This window comes from Salarias fasciatus, chromosome 13 (genome assembly GCF_902148845.1).
Source record: "Salarias fasciatus chromosome 13, fSalaFa1.1, whole genome shotgun sequence".
Lineage (NCBI taxonomy): Eukaryota > Metazoa > Chordata > Actinopteri > Blenniiformes > Blenniidae > Salarias > Salarias fasciatus.
The window spans coordinates 8,917,364-8,934,109 of record NC_043757.1 but is presented as its reverse complement, the minus strand read 5'-3'; the positions used below and the strand labels follow the sequence as shown (position 1 = coordinate 8,934,109).

The following is a 16,746-nucleotide window of genomic DNA, read 5'->3' as shown; positions in this document are numbered from 1 at the left end:
CAAAAGGTGAATGTCAGTTGGTGATCTTTTTAAAGATCGACACGCTCTTGTTTAAAGAAGATCAGGTCAATAAAGCAGGTTGTGTGGTTTCACTCTTGCAGGGGTTTACTTTCATACTGAAGTCACATTTCTTTCCAGTGAGCGTCAATCTATTGAACTGAAAAGCAGCCCGGAACAAGAAGTTGAAGGAGTGTTTGGATTTGAAATCCACCTGTTATTTATGGCTGTGATGGTAGAAATGAGGGCAGAATCTGACAGTTTGAAAAGTAGGCTATCGACTGTTGAACGAGAGACTGCAGGAGAGAATGCAGGCGGTGGAGAGAGCTGAGCGAGGTGCACCGCCTGGGAGGGAGAGGCGCTATACCTTGTGGAGAGACCGGGGAGGCCGATGCGTTTATTTTTACCTTCTCCCACCTGCTCGGGCCACACTTTCCAATTAACTGAGAATTAGGCGCAGATAGATGGGGACCGGGTGGCACAGAGTGTGGAGGATAGCACAGATATAGACCTGGCTCGCCCTTCTTTTGCTAGCCCACTTTGTCTTCTGTGTTCTGACAAGGTCGACTTCTGCTCGCCCCCAACTGCCCTCAATCGTCCAGACAAGTTCTGACGGTGAGAGGAACTGTCAGCAGGACAACAGTATGTTACAAAGGGTTTTATGTTGTCTTATTACTGTCGGAAGGTTCTCAATTGAAGGTCTTCCTACGTATTTGTAGGGAGATTCACGGCTACTCATTGAGAACACAGGAAACTTTTGAAATCGCAGCGAGAGCGGCTAACAACGCCCCTGGGAGAAACAACCAATGGAAAGAGCTAAAAATATCCAGCTGATTCGTCAAAGGGCCGTCATGTTACAGGATGGTACCGTCCCTGGGATCCCACACGCGGGAGGGCCAGGCTCTAAAACCCGAGACGAGAACGTATGACCGCGTCCGGCCGCTGCCAGACATTTCGCCGGGACGGTCAGGTGGCGACGTTTCTGATCTCCCGTGTTCCTCCGAGCGTCCGTCTCCGTCTCACTCTCCTTTTCTCTTCCTCCATCCATGTGACTGATGACAAGGTCTGCTGCTTTTGTCCTTATATAGACCTATGCTCTGTGTGATCTGGCTTAGGCTGGGACGATGGTACACACACACACACACACACACACTCGCTCTGCAGCTAAAGCCCGAGACATTTAGGTGCCCTTGGAAATGTCGGCATACATCACAGAGCCGTTCTTGACCCCATCTGTTACCCTCATCATATGTGAGTTTATTTACGACGACGTTTTAGGGCCACAAGAAAGAAAAACACACCGGGAGAATTTGTCATTTGAGATGGAAGTCAGATCCCAGAGAAGAAACGAATCTCAAGACGAAACAGTTAATTATTCAAATCAAAGTAAATAAAAAAGCTGCATGTTTATGTTCAATGTAAGTCTTGTTTCCTATTTATCATAATGTATGAAAATTTAAAATGAGGTAAAAAATAAATAAATAAAATAAAATATATGGAGAACAAATCTCAAAACACAAAGACATTAAAATCATCTGTCTAAACCTCCATATTCATGGCAAATCTTTATCTTTGAAGTAAAGCTTTGAGAATAGAGTTTTATTGTTGTGGCACTAATTCAAAATGTTGGAAATGTCCCTTGAATTTCTAAAATGCAAAGTTAAAATGACCAGTGTTGTTGAAATACTGATGCAATTAAAGGTTCAGAGCAGGTTTTGTCTTTTATTTTCTATAATGGGGTATTTTCACAGCTTCACTACTTCCTGAAAATAGCTGTGCACATTAATTTCCTGTCTTGCATTATTGGCCAAACTGATTAATCCAGGTGTGTCTGGTTTAGACTGCTGCAACAAGACACACCTGGATTAATCATTATGGCCAATAATGCAAGACAGGAAATGAATGTGCACAGTTAATTTCAGGAAGTAGTGGAGCTGTGAAAATGGCCCATTTCACTGCAAACTAGTTGGAAAATCCTGAAAACAGTTTGGTTCTAAAGCATTGTAACATTTTTATATTGGCAAAAAGGCACATTCTGCACCGCCCAAAACAGTCACATTCACACCTACGGGACATTTAGATTCACCAGTTAACCTCAGACACGTTTTTTTGGACGGTGGGAGAAACCCGGAGCGCCCAGAGAAAACCCGCTGACCGGTCGACCGACTCCTCCAATAAACGAGGGGGCTTTTCCCCCAGACGCCAACAGAACCTCCTGATCCCCTGTGTATTCTTATTTTAGAGCAGTCTTGCTAGGACGGACTCTCCACCCCTGCACAGGCACACACATGAACACACACATCAGACCTAGTTATCGACATGGGGAGATCTCTCCTTAAATGGTAGACTGCCCAGAGCCCTGTCTTTATTTCCACTGCATGAATCAAATGAAGCCCGGGTCTGGGAATATCCTTTTAAAGTGGACGAGTGTGAGGGGTCCAGCCAGAGCTGGAGGGAGGGAGGAGAGGAGTGATGGCGAGGGCCAGGGGTCTGCCTACACCCTGTGATGGAGGAGCACTTTCCCAGACAACGGGAGGAAAACTGAATAGATAACACAGGAAAGTTGGTAGTTAATTTAGAAACTCCTTTAAGCCGACGTGTTATTATTTCAAAGTTTATGCTTTTTACTTCAAGAGCTGAAGAAAATAAAATGTTCTTTTAATTATATTTATATAGTTAAAATATAGAGGCACCTATGGCATGATAATCCATGAAATTGCATCAAGATCCTTTGAAGACAGCTGTAGATTACATCTCAGAGTTTTCAAATCAACCATGTCCGGAGCTGATCTGAATACTTTTCATTTGTTCCTAAGTTTATCGAACTGTCAGATGTTGAAGCTCATTCATGGTCCATTAAGTCCAGCTACACAACATCATGCAAACATTCTGCTTTGGTGCATACAGGTGTGGGGAAACAGCACTGTGGGGAACACCGCTGAAAGATGAATGAAACGGACCGAACAAATGCTCTTTGTGTGTTGGAAACAAATCTTGAACTGCACTTACGTCACTAAAAATGTTCTCTTTTTCTCTTTCCAGCCTGAACACCTAGAGAAAATATGGCTAAGGGAGTTTTACCAGGTACGTAAAATATCCAAATCATTCACACATGATTTTTAGTCTTGTCTTTGAGCTGTGACGGTTTTTTTTTGGGCTGTAAGGGTTGAATTGAGTCTTCACACGCTGCAGTTGTTCCACATCAAAAAACACCATCTACATACAAATTCCAGTTGGTACTGATTTTGTGAATCAATAATTAGACTCGTACGTGTTTACAGCAGTGTGTTACCTCAGGCATCTGTGCTCCAGGCTCTGTTAGGATGAAACCAAAGTCCTGACTTGCTTTTGTGAAACTTAAATTCTGAGCATGTTTAGCATCCGGTCGTACCCTTCATCCACGCCGTAATCCGACGCTTTTTTAAACTCAGCTTTTCCATTCACCGGGCCAACGAGTGTTCTCTCATCTGGTTCATTATCACGCCCATTAGCCTGCTATTGTTTGGAGCTGCTTTCCACACCAGGGTTCGTGATCTAATGCTGCATTGGTATGATCGATATGCTGCAAACTGAAAGGAACCGTCTCGGGCGCTCTGACAAACATGTCCGAGTCTGAAAGCAAAGCACGGCGAAGCGACTGGATTTTTCTTTGAAAACTTTCTTCTTTTTTTTTCAGTCATTAAATAATGACACTCCTGGTGTTTAAATCCCATAAATATCATAAAAATGGACGCTCAGAATGTCTGGCAGTACCATCTGTTGCGTGAAGCTACGGGCTTCATGAAGCTGCAGCGTCTGAATCAAACTCTGAACCGCTGCGTTTTTTTTAACCAACTGGCTGCATTTGTTTTTTTGTGTGCGTGTAGTTTGAAAAAATACCGCCGCTGGAGCTCAGTCATGTTTCATATCGCACCTTGTCATCTACATAGGAACCCCTGTCTAACCACAACTCTTTCCACTGGGTTAAGGGAAGTGAGGCAGCGGCGACCTCTTAACTACTGTCTGAAAAAAAAAAAAAAAAAAAAGAAGCGTTGAAGTAGTGCAGCTTGTTATCTGTCAATCTGACGTGTTTGACTCACAGAGTTTGAAGTTTAAAAAGTGTGTTTAGTGGTTCGTTTCATCCGCGCGTGTCTCGTGGGAATGATCACTTGAGCCAGAAACGCTGCACGTACACATTTTCATGCTTTCCGGGTAAATAACAACCTTTTTATGCAATGACAAAATCAAGTTGTGCATTATACGCTGACAGTGATGGACGACCTGCACGAGCACTCTCCAGTCAGCACCCATCAGTGAGACTCACTTAGCAAACAGCAGGACTTTTATCTAAATCAAACCCAGCAGCGAGCCGGCTAATCAATTAACTCCCAAATGAACTATAAATTGCAAATCTGTGCTCGTGTTAGGTTAACAATATTGAGCCCGGTGCTCACGTGCAGGACGTGAAGGAGCCGATTGCAGATGTTTATTTGAGACGCAATGATCAGCCATAACATTACGACCAGCTGTCTGAAGAAAAAAAAAAGTATAGTCAGTCCACTGATTTGCCTTTCACGTCGCCTGATAAATCACGTGGGAAGAAGACGATGCAGAGAATAAAACTGGCCAATCGCCACATTCACACTTAAGGAAGGGCAGGGTTGAGCAATCCGTCAACTCTCAACTTGACTGACGGGATAAATGGATCGGCGCTGACTCGTTTGATGACGGCGTGTCGGTGCCAAGCCGAGAGGCTCGCGGCTGTATGTCGAGTGAGGCCAGGCAGGAAGAGGATCCCCTCTCAGCAGCGCACAAGTCCCATCACCTCGCCAACACAAATGTAGACGCTACAGAAAGTGGTTTGACTGGAAGCAGTTTTCCAGTGTCCTGGAATGACTCTTCCAGCTGTGACAGCACTCTGAATTATGAATAAGTGGATATGATAATGAAAAACTGAGTTAGGGTAAGTTTTAGTTTTCGCCAAGCTCAAAATTCTCTGGTGGGAATAACTTCACTGTAGTGTTCCAGTTGACCGCAACTTTGAGAATACAGCTGCAACAATTAACCCGCGTCACGACGGTCTAAGCGATCCAGTGCTGGGTGAATTCTTCTGAGCACCGATGGGAAGAGACGACACTGAAAGATGAAAGAGATGCTCGAAGCTGGAGCCTGTTTAGATAAGTTAGTAAAGCACAAGGTATTTTAAAGGGCTTCACAAACAGAAAGAAAAAGGCCAGAAAACAATACAGATCATGAGAAAACAAAACTGATCAACATGGAAAATGACAGTGAATTCCATTCAGCTCTATTAAAATCATTTTTTTCCCCTATAATGGTTGAAATTTTGTAGCTTGTGTCAGTTGACAATCATTTAGCCTTTTGTACACTCAGATAAACAGAAGTGCAGTGAGAGAGGGAAGGAGTTGCTGTGCGTTCATGAACTATTCAGTGATCCTGCTGTCAAACGGCTCTCACTCTGTTTCTATTCTTAGACGCAACGTTTTGAAGATTCTCCTCCTTTCAATCATAACGTCGTGGTTTTGAGGAACTGAGCCTCTTTGTTCACAAATCTAACATGTCTCAGTTCATTTCTGTTTCATTTTGTTTCAAGTGATCCGAAGAAGGAACTGGAACTCATCATATCGTTGATAAGGTTAACTTTTATGACCAGTTTTACATGTTTGGTCTACCCTTTTTTTCCCATTTTCGGTATTTTCCCATGATTTTAGTCTCATTGAGCCATTTAAGCAATATAATAATAATAATTTCATTTTTTTCCAATTGATTTGAGCTGATTTAGCCATATTTAGAACTATCATAAAATTTAAATTTTTTTAAATAATTTTTTTTTATGCAGTCTCACGCAGGTTTTGTTAATATTCTTTTAGTTTTAATGACACTTCTAGTGGTTCTATGTGTAAATGTCAGACATTTTTAAACCATTTTGGAAATATTAGCTGTTTCATTTTTTTGAGATAATTGTGTCTTTTTCTTTCTTTTTTTTTTTTTTTTCTTGGCTATCTTAGCTCAATTTGCAGTTCTCAAACAACAACTAACCCCAACAAGCAGGAAGTGAAGCATATGAATAGAAACTCCTCTGCATATAAATCAAGTGGAAAATATAGATGAACTGCTCACCTCGGTTCTCATTTTCGATGCCTTTTGTCTGGACTGCACAACATTGGATGGAGTTACTGGTAACAAGGTGAACTGATCCGTCTGACGGCTGAAACACTGATTAGTATAAACACTGTTGTTTACTATTCCAAGGAAGCTCCGGTCCTTTGGCTATGTCAGGAAATGTTCCAGGCTCACCCTTAACACACAGGCTCACACCTACACGCACACACACACACACACACACACACACACAAAACTGTCATTTGTCATTGGAGCATTTCCACAGGCTGTCACACATTCAGATACTGTTGCACGGATGTAAATAATGTAATGTATTTTTTGCCTAAAGACAATATTCCGATCAACATATTGAGATGCGGCGGTAATTTGCAGTGCTGTACTTTATTGCAGCGTGTCCGCAGTAAAATGATGGCGGTGATCGACTGCAGCATGCCTGACTAATGGATTTTCTCACATAAACGGAATCCACGTGGAGCAGATTGAATGCGCTGCAGGACCTATAAACAAGATGCAAATGCTGATATTTACGATGGGTTTTCTCGGTAATTGGCCGACCCAGTAAGTTCCATTAAGCCTTCTTCATGTCATGTTACGTCAACAGCATTGATGTTCTCGCTTAATGTGAGATGGGCTCAAGACTTCTACTGCTGGACTGAAATGAAACTGATGTTTTGTAAGATGTAGGATTTCCAAGAAACCATATCCAGGCAGCGGAGTCGGTATTTTATTTTATTTTTGCTTGATTCACGTCCCACTGATGTCATTTTGAGTCTTATATTTCAGATATTATTGCCTTGTAAAACATATTCATCACATTTTCTGGCTCCTTTCTGGCAGGATAAAATATCAACATTAATAATGGCTTTTAATTTTATTTAGTAATAAAGCAGGATATCCATCATGCTGTGACATTTTTAATTTAGTTTGCAGATATCTAAAAATCAATGTTTCCAGGGCCGATTACGATCAAAGCACTGCATCATCAACAAATAGTGGCACTCGGGCTGAATCTTTAAAACTTTAATTTTAAATAATAAACAAACACATTTGATCATGTTTTACTTTTACACGTCTTTTGGCGGAGATGCTAGAGTGTGTGCGTGTGTGTGCGTGTGTAGGAGCTTAAGTATTCATGAGCCGTTTTTTTTTTTTTTTTTTAAGTTTAGTTTATCACTTGGAATCTAAAAGTGATTTAAACATTCGTTTTCTCACATTTGTGAAGTATTTGGAAACGAAGCCGTCATGTTCGTTGATGTGCTGATTAGATTTTCAGAGCTTCGCCGAACGCATGACGTTTGACACGGTTTCACACAGATCGTGTGGAAATATTACGCAAGATTGATCTAATTTGATCTCCACTTGTATTTTCCACTCTTCTGAGTGACGCCATTGTTTTCCACTGGAAATTGTGGTTTTGTGAGAACTTCCTTGTCTCCAAAACTCACACTCAATGCTTTTAATAACTTGGCGGCCTTCAATAAGCCCTTTATAAAGGTGGCATTAATGCCAAGAGGAGCTTTGCCGGTGGGTGGAGGGATAAAGTCATAAGGCAGGACTTCAACTTGTTTGGGTTGTTGCTAAATTAGCTCTTTCTCTCAGTTATCGTGTGGATGTCTTCCCAGCGTCGTGTTTGTTTCTCTCTCCAATGACTGTGTTTGTTGAAGCAGCCTGTTTAACAGTATTCTGGTGTGTGTATAAGATCCTCTATAGCATCTGAAAGGAATGAAGCCGCTCCTGCCGGAAGGCTTGGATCGTGTTTTTATTGCTTTACTGAAACACAGCACAGAAGTCCCGACGCAGCGCTCGACCAATCGCAGCGCCCCGTGCTCGAACTCTGGTCCGTCTGAGAAATGTCACGGGGAGGCGGGGGTAGTGCAGGAATAGAAAGGAAACACTGACTGGGGGGTCGGAGGTGAAAATTTGAACGTATCCATGCATCACTTAGCAGGTTTTCTCGTCCTTCGTGTGATCAGCCAAATCAGTTGACTTGCAGTGGAGGGAAGCATTAATGTGGTTTGTGTTTATTTCACAGTATCGATCAATTTGCGATGTATTGTGCAGTCCTAATTGGTTTTTTGTTTTGTCAAACGCTGCTCTTGCAACAGAGGTTTTCAAAAATGAATGAGATGACACTATCGAGGAATTATGTCAAACATAAAAACAAAGTGAAAAACACAAAATCTGTACAGATGTTGTTAGATTTACATTAAAAAAACATAGCATTCTGTATCTTTCTGACCTTTCTTCTGTCAATACCTTGAGCTTTGGCTAGCCTCAGTTGCCCGACCCCCCCCTCATCGCTGCAGTGGGGTCATACAGAGAAACATGTGCTCAGCTGTGTTACATTCTGCAGCTCCGTCCTTGTTTTACTCCTCGTAATTGTTACTGTGGTTGGCAGGCCACGACACGTTCCGGCGCTCCTGTTTGCTCCGAGTCTGACGTTACGGGATATCATGAGCGTAGAGCTCGCTGGCTGGCTCGTTATGGCTGCTGAGGAATTCTGTTTGCACTGTGCAGCGGGCTTGTGTGCTTTGGAGGACTGTCTACTGGCGTGTGTGCGTCTGTGTGTGCGTGTGTGGTGAAAAAGAGGGAGAGAGGAGCATGCTGGGAGAGGGGGGTGTGCCCCAAAGTGAGCCGGGCCTGTAGCTTCATGCCAGTTGAGTGCTGCTGCCGCTGCCGCCGCCGCCGCCGCCGCTGCTGCTTCTGCTGCCGGCTGACGTCATGGAAAGAAGCATCAGACTCTGAACTCTGCGCGCCTGGGAACAGGCAGCCACTGCGATCCGCCACGCTACACACACTCTCACACTCGATCCGCTCCGCCGTCTTCTGACCCTGTTGCCTGTTCGAAAAGTTACACACAGGACGGAAAACAACAAACAAAAACACGAGATGCGCATGCGGTGTGTTTAATGCAGTGTGGTCGTGTGACTGGCTGCACTTTGGGCAGGAATCCTGTTTCATACAGGAAAACCTTTCGTCACACCCTCTGAACTGAATCAGCAGTGTGGCTCCAATCGCTCAGAATCATCTGGTTCTCCACAAACCATCCGACGGGATGCACACTACCAAGAATCCCCCGTCACTTATGTAGAAAAGAGCTGCCTCACTGTGTGAATTTATCGCTTTTCTGAGCGTGCCTCTGCCGCACCGTCGTCCTGGAAGCTGTTAAACTGGCTGCTGGTAGCTGCTGACTGTCTACAGTGATCATCCTGTACCTGTACCATTACTTACTTACTTCCTTCCTTACTTCCTTCCTTACTTACTTACTTAGAGTGATCATCCATATCAGGTGATTTCTTCTTTCTGAGCTCAGAGAGCATGCCGGGCCACTAGTGGGTGCTGTTGATAGTTTTAGTAATGAAATTGACTAAACACACACAGAGAAGCATCAATAATGAGAAGGATGTTCGTACAGACAGACGGCAAAGATGTTTTTTTATTACGGTGACTCTGAATTCTAAAGCTACCGAGTCCCAGGAGAACGTATCTGTCTGTCGTGACAATCTGGAGGCAAATAGTGTTGTTCTTGTCCATCGACTCGCGCATTGACTACAGCTGTGGTGGCGTGCACAGCAGTGTACAGCAGCAGTGTTCTGGGCATTTTCGAAAATGCACAGGTTTCCAGACTAACTGACCTCAATTTCACCATTGTTTAAGATGTATTTCACCGGTGAATCAGCGTGACGTAAACCCAGGCGGTGAATCCCGACCTTCTGAAAGCTTTGCTTCTCATTTCCCTCCCTGCCACGCCGGCGAATCCAATCGCATCCTGTTTCTGGGATCATTTGCAGGTAGTCAAAGCAGGCTCGTTTGCCTGGGTTCGGTGTGTTCGGTACGGTGAGGCTGGATGGAATCCCGCCTCTGCAGCTCGCAGCATGAACGCTGCTTTGCATCGCACCGCACCGAATTGAAAAATCCCTTTGGCTGATTTGCATTGGAAACTTCCCTGGTCTGTCACAGGCCAGCGGATATGTTCAGGTTCCCTCGTTCAGTCTCATGACCTGCATATCTCAGAGGCGCAGAGCGCTGAAGGTCATCAGATCGTTAATTGATTAGATGAGCTGTTTTTACACCAATATGTTTGACTCCCAGGTCTGCCTGACACCGTTCCCCATCAGGGCTGGGATTTAGTTTTTTTTTTTTTTCTTTATCTCCAGTTTGATTCTGAATAGCGACCCACAAACTCTTCAGATCCTCCCGATTATTTCCCACCTCCAAATAGAATCCATGAAATAGGATTCAGTCCACACTCATTAGTCCTCATCAAAGAGCCTCTCTGTCCAGCAAATGATATTTAATGCATGGTGCAGCGTTTGCCCTCTAACCCAGTTTCTGAAAATGAAGGACGAGACACTATTTCAAACACCGGTTTCTTTTCTCTCCATCGCTTAGGATTGATAATTTTACAGGCTGATCCAGAAGTAATGACTGGAAATGCGTTGCAGTCTTTTTTTTTTTTATATATTACTGTATATATTTCTGAAACTGACAGTCCTCTTTCAAGCCTGAATTCAAACATATTTCATTCCAACATTTTAGCTGCTTTCTCCAGTTTTCTTCAGCTCTTCAAACGAATGATTATTCAGATATCCTCATTCAGTGTGTTCACTTGCAAAACATTAAATGCTTCACACATAAACATAATCTTCACCCTCCCTCCTCCCTGTCTGTGTGCTCTTTTCTGACATTTTTTTAAATGAGATCTTTTGGAGAAAATACAGACTAAAAATAGAGCAAGTATTAGCATGGATCAAATCTAGCTGACGTACTCTGAATATGATGGGGAAAGCATTAACTCTGTGAGCATTTTGTGACAATACTGTTCTGCCAGTACTAATTCTACCAGCTGATTTGATTGTTTTGGATTTAGTCTTCGCTCCAAACCAGCTGGTGATGTGTCCAACATGTCAAACAGTTTGTTTTGGTGCTTTAATGCTTTTCTCTAAAGATGTACAATATTACAGGCCACTGAAATGGATGGGAAGCCATCTCGGTCTCCCCCTGGTGGTTGGTTGTGGTATAGCTTTTATTCTTTTACCCAAATAAAGATGAATGCTGCGAATATGCTATCCGGATTCATTAATTTTACTCTGCTGATACTTTGTTTTGTGATAAATTTTCAAATTACACGCTGCTTTCAAGTGCGTGGAGACTGCTGAGGCATGAAAATCTGCTCTATAAGTATTTACCATTTAGTTTTTGCCTCAGCCTTCAGAAATGTGAAGGTCGGTCTCCTGTACACGATGGTGGCTGATCCTGTGTGATGAAGAGCAATCAGCGGCTGGCATCACCTGATCCCTGTCTAATCAATCCTCTGCTCTGGTCAGGCATCCTAAAATCAGTTTTTTATGAATACACCATGCATGCGATCAGCAGATGGATTTGAACCACCATCTGTGTTGCTGGACCAGATGCTGGTCGGAGGCTTAATAAGGTCAACCGTGTAATGCTGTTTGGTTGGGGGCTGATGGCGTTTGGTGCCTCCGCTAATGAAATTACCACCTGGATTCTGTCTTTGTTTGGCCACTCGGAGCCGAATTTACAGCCCGGGAAGACAAATAAAAGTCGGCGGTTAGTGGCGCGCGCGTTAGCACGTGCACACTGCATTAGCCGCGGAGCTCCCGGAGAGCGTGACCTTTTCATCGCCGAGTGATGGGTGCGCTAATCTTTACCAAGTTTGAGCCGCTCCTTGGGTCATCGAGCTAAGTGACAAGCCATAGGTTGATGGAAAATCCATAGCATTACCGCCATACATTACCTTTATTTGATTGGGCCGGCAGTGAGCGTTTTTGCGGCGGCGAGTCGGGGAACGCCTGGGAAGTGGCGAGCCACTCCGTCCGGGACCATTCCTAACCTGCCCCCCTCCACCTCCTCCTCCGTCTCCGCTGCCCCGGTGACATTGACATACAGCCTCTTGCTACCATCCATAGGGCCGACCCCGTGAGTGCTTGTGAGTGCTGTAAATCACTCCCCGCCATCGATTTTCCATTAGAAGTCAGCCACTCTGAGCACCTCTGACGGCGTGCTCGCCAACACCTCGCCGCGTGTTCCAGGCGATGTTAAAGCAAGGCAACACGGGCTCACGTGACCGAGCGAGCTGGCTCACAGGAAGCAGAGGAAGTGTTCCCACTTTCACTTTATGCAGGCTGAGACTCCTGCACACACACACACACACACACACACACACACACACACACACACACACACACACACACACACACACACACACAGGTTTCTGTGAAGTGTTGCTCTGGTCCTGACCCATTTCCCCTCTGTCCCGTTGCAGACGGTGCAGACACACAGGCCTCACTTCGTGGCGGTGCACTGTCAGGAGGTGGGGGGGAAAAACTACGAGGCGTCCATGTCGCACGTGGACAGCTTCGTCACGTAAGTATTTCACTGCTAACGAACTGGACCTGAGTTGTGAGCTGGTTTATAGAAACAAGTGTGTTTGAATCTGAGCGGACTGCTCCCCCCACTGGCAGCTCCACTTCCACACAGTTTGGTATGTTTAGCACGGGGAGGGGGGGGGGGGGGGGGGGGGGGGGGGGGTCGAACACATTTTACTTCCACATAAAGCCTAATTTCATCTCGAGTGGGCCAGACTGATGAAGTGGTACCATAATAACCTCTAAATTTAAAACGTTCTGTGCTTTTGTGCATATTTTTGAGTGTATGCTGTGAAAATTACTTCAGAAAATGATTTAAAACTTCATGTAAAGGCGATTTTAATGAAAGCATCTGGTGCAAAATTGAGCAAGCAGTCCAAATAAACAAAGGAAACTTAAAAAAAATAATGATTTCTTCAAATGTTTTAAACTTTGGTGGGCCAGATTGGAGCGTCTTTGGTTCTTATGTTTTCCGCCCCTGGTTTAGCATGTCTCCACATGTTTCTTCTTTTTATCAGAGAGCTGCTGTCCAGTGATGCCATGAAGGAGTACAGCAGAGCCCGCGTCTACCTCGATGAGAACTACAAGTCCCAGGAGCACTTCACAGTAAGGACTATCAGACATGACCGAAAACTCACCTTCTACATTTCCCACATTACTCCAATCAGTCTAGTTAGAAGAAGAACTGATTTTATCTTCAAAGTCACCTTTTGGAGACAGATCAGTCTCTTCTTCAGTTCCCCAAATTCACATAAAACTGTATTGTAGCAATTCAATATAGCATTTCAATAGAATATCTTAAACATGTTTGTGTGTATAAATATATTCAGGCTCCTTTGCTGGAAAAGTTTGGCTTGGTGGTGTGTGAGTTAAATTTAACAGGGATCCAGTGAGAGGTCCTTCACATTTAGACAATTTTTAAAGATGGAAATTATAACATCTGTGGTTTTAGGTTATTTCAACTCTTCATAACTCCAATACAAAGCTTCACAGGACGAACGTTTCAATGGTAAAGCATCATGTAGTTTGATGTTAAGATTGAAATGTGACTGAGTTTCATGCAGCAGTATGAACAGAAGAAATGTTTTGCAAACCGAGACGAAATGAGACTCAAAAGCATGAAGAAACACTGATATACATCTTGATTTGTCTGTGTAGTTGCAGTGAGGGGAGCTGGCCACATGGGGGCAGTAGATGTTTGAAAATGGATTTGTGTTGCATGTCTCTGTGTGTGACTGGGAGCCAAACACTGGAATCAGCAGCTTAAGATTTTTACACTGTAGGTGGCTGGGTAAAGAAAATGAGATTTTGAAAACAATAAATGAACAAACTCTGCTGGAATAACCGTTACTGTGTTCGTCTGGGACATTCTGGATGTTGACATTTTGCTATGGTGTCTTTAGACTCTCAGTGATGGACTGATGGAGTGATGGGCTGGAATTCCAGGTCAAACACATTGGGTCCTGCTGATTGATGACTATATTACTGTATAATTTACATTGTTAAGGCTTTTCTCAGTGTAATGAACGACGATAAGAAGTGCGACAATACTTAAGGTGTAGAGGAAACCGTGATGAGAGAAATTGAGCCATCTTGGACCATCGGAAGCAGCTGTAGTCCAGCTTAGACTACAGTGGACTGTTGTAGTCACTTTAAGTACATTCAGAAACAGCGTTGAACCAGATCCAACCAGTGGTGGAACGTCACAGCCCCGTCATGTATGCTTCACTGATCCGATGGGACAAGTTAGACTGTTGTGGATAATCAAACTCCTGCTGTGGATGTTTTTTATTTAAGGTGGAACAGATGAGACTGTAGGTGGACACAGTCTGAGAAACGGTGGGAAGCCATGGGACAACATGGCGGGCAATCACAGCCAGTTTGTTTACCTTTTGAAATTATACTGAGGCAAATGAGAATTTTCTTGAACCGTCACAGTTACAACGTGTATTTTGGGCCTCGATACTCACTCCATATACATCTAGAAGCTGCTGAGGGTCAGTATGGAGCATGTTGAGCTGTTACAGGAATGAGACTGTGCTGTTGGTCACAGTGGGAGAGATGAGAGTAATGTGGGACTGAATGACGGGAAAAGCTCCTGACCGTTCTCTTCCTGTCTCACGGAGGAACGCGCGGCCTCTTGGTGGAGCCAAACGCTCAAACGTGTAAATCTCAGCGATCCAGTCCCTGTTCTGTTTAACCACGCTGTGGATTACAACCAAACATGCTTTTAAATGCAGTTTAATGTCTAATACTCCATGAAGGTTCAGCAGGTGTCAGTCAGGACTCCAGGAGGCGGCGTGGACGTCCTGCAGGATGTGGTCCCGATACGGACTGTAGCCCCACTGCGTGTGTGTGTGTGTGTGTAACTACTGATTCGTGTCTGTCCTAGTTCTTCTCAATGTTTTTTATTTGTGTGTGTTTATGTGTGTGTGTGTGTGTGTGTGTGTGTGTGTGTGTGTGTGTGTGTGTGTGTGTGTGTTATCACCACGCTACGCTGCGTCTCCACAAACGCTCATAAATCACAGCCGCCCGCTGAGTCACATTTGCTCTTTTCAAAAAAATATTACAAACACTGGCCTTTCCAAAATCTAATTATGTGGCGTTTCATATAAGCACTGCTAATATCCCGGCATTACGAGCTGTTTATTTAATGGTGTTTGTCTATAGATTAACCTTTTTTCTTCTTCTTCTTCTTCTTCTTCTTCTTTTTACCCCTCTTTTCCCTGCTTGTACTTTCATCTTCACCAAATGGAGATGGAGGCGCGCGCCCGTCTCTGTGAATCAGCCAGCGGAAAGAGAAACATCAGATGTGCTTTCTATTGAAATCCTGGCAACAGTAAATATGAAGAGACTGTGCAGTGCGTCTCACAAAGGGCCTGCCATTTAGCTTTGCTGACATCCGTCCGTGTTTGTTTTCCCCCCGTCTTCGATTCCATTTTCCGTCCTCCCCGCCGCGCCGCGCGGATAATTGTTTGTCCCGCCTCCTCCCACTGTTGTCACCTTTCAAATCATGTCAGTGGGAACACTTTGCCGAGTCCAGAGGTCGCACTTTGTGCCACTACATTAGCGTGCGTGTGCGTTTTCGAAATACACAGCTGTTTTAGGTGAGGTGTGTGAGGCCTGTGAGGCACTGACCAAGTCTGAGCTGTGTGTGTTTGTGTTTTTGTGTGTCTGTGAGAGTGTTGGAGAAAGAGGTCATTGATTTTAATGCTCCTGATACTGAACCGTCCATTTATCTTCTCACAGCGGTTAAATTTATCTCAAACTTAATAATCAGTGCGGCCATCGCGCCAAAAACTCACATGATGGAAAATTGGATCTTCTCGTTCGGCTGCCCAGCTCTCAGTCCCACAAAAACAGTGTGAGTGTTTTCACTGTTAATTCCTCATTTCAGCCTTTTAATGAAGTGAAATTAGCAAGTGATGGAGAAAATAATGCAAAAAAAACCCCCAAAAAAAACAGCCTGATTGAGAAATTAATTGTGATTTAAACCCTATAAATTATACTTAAACATAAAAAAAGTTTCTATTGCAAATAATATTGCATGAAAACTCATATTCTCATATTTATTTTTGCTCAGGAAAATCATAAGTGAAATAAAAATGCCTTTATTTAAAAAAAAAAAATAAGCAAAATATCTCATTTCTCATAAAGATTAAAGACCAAAGCTGAGAGTAAAGTTCAAAATTGACAGGGGAAAAAATATGAAAGGTTCTTGTAATTAGGAATTTTGAGAAAAAGCCAATAACTTTTCGGCTTCAAGAATAAAGATGATGTATCCCGAATAAATAAAATAATGAAGTGAAAATAGAAACAAGTTAAATGTTTAGAATAATAATGTGAATAATGAAAAGCATCACTAAGTTGCGGTAATGTGATATTTGAATAATAATGCAGTGAGAATTCTGCAATGGTGACAACAGCAAACATAACTTTAAATAAAAAAACTTTAAAAGCTTTAAATAGTTGAAATGTCTTGAAAAATGTTGTTTTTTCTTCTAGAATGTTCTGTTAGAAATTGATTTGTAATGTTAGGAATTGAGGTAAAATGTCTAAAAGTGACAAGAAATTAAATTCTCAAATAAATGAATTGAAACTATTGAAAACAGTGTAATTATTAAATGATCATTTAAAACAACAAAACCTTTTAGTTAAGACCAAATCTCATGAACGAAAGCTGAGAAATTATTTCAGTAAGAGATATAATCAAATAAATCTCTTTCAAAGATGTGAGGTT

General features: G+C 43.2%; 1 protein-coding gene across 2 annotated transcripts in view; it reads left to right on the top strand.

Moving 5' to 3' along the window:
* Positions 1–16,746, top strand: part of inpp5a (inositol polyphosphate-5-phosphatase A) — a 153,935-nt gene that overhangs the window by 35,825 nt on the left and 101,364 nt on the right. For both annotated transcript variants that reach the window (XM_030106190.1, XM_030106191.1), the window contains exons 2-4: positions 3,040–3,081; positions 12,404–12,504; positions 13,025–13,112. In XM_030106190.1, the coding sequence (XP_029962050.1) occupies positions 3,040–3,081; positions 12,404–12,504; positions 13,025–13,112 (231 nt within the window). The remainder of the gene's footprint in view (positions 1–3,039; positions 3,082–12,403; positions 12,505–13,024; positions 13,113–16,746) is intronic.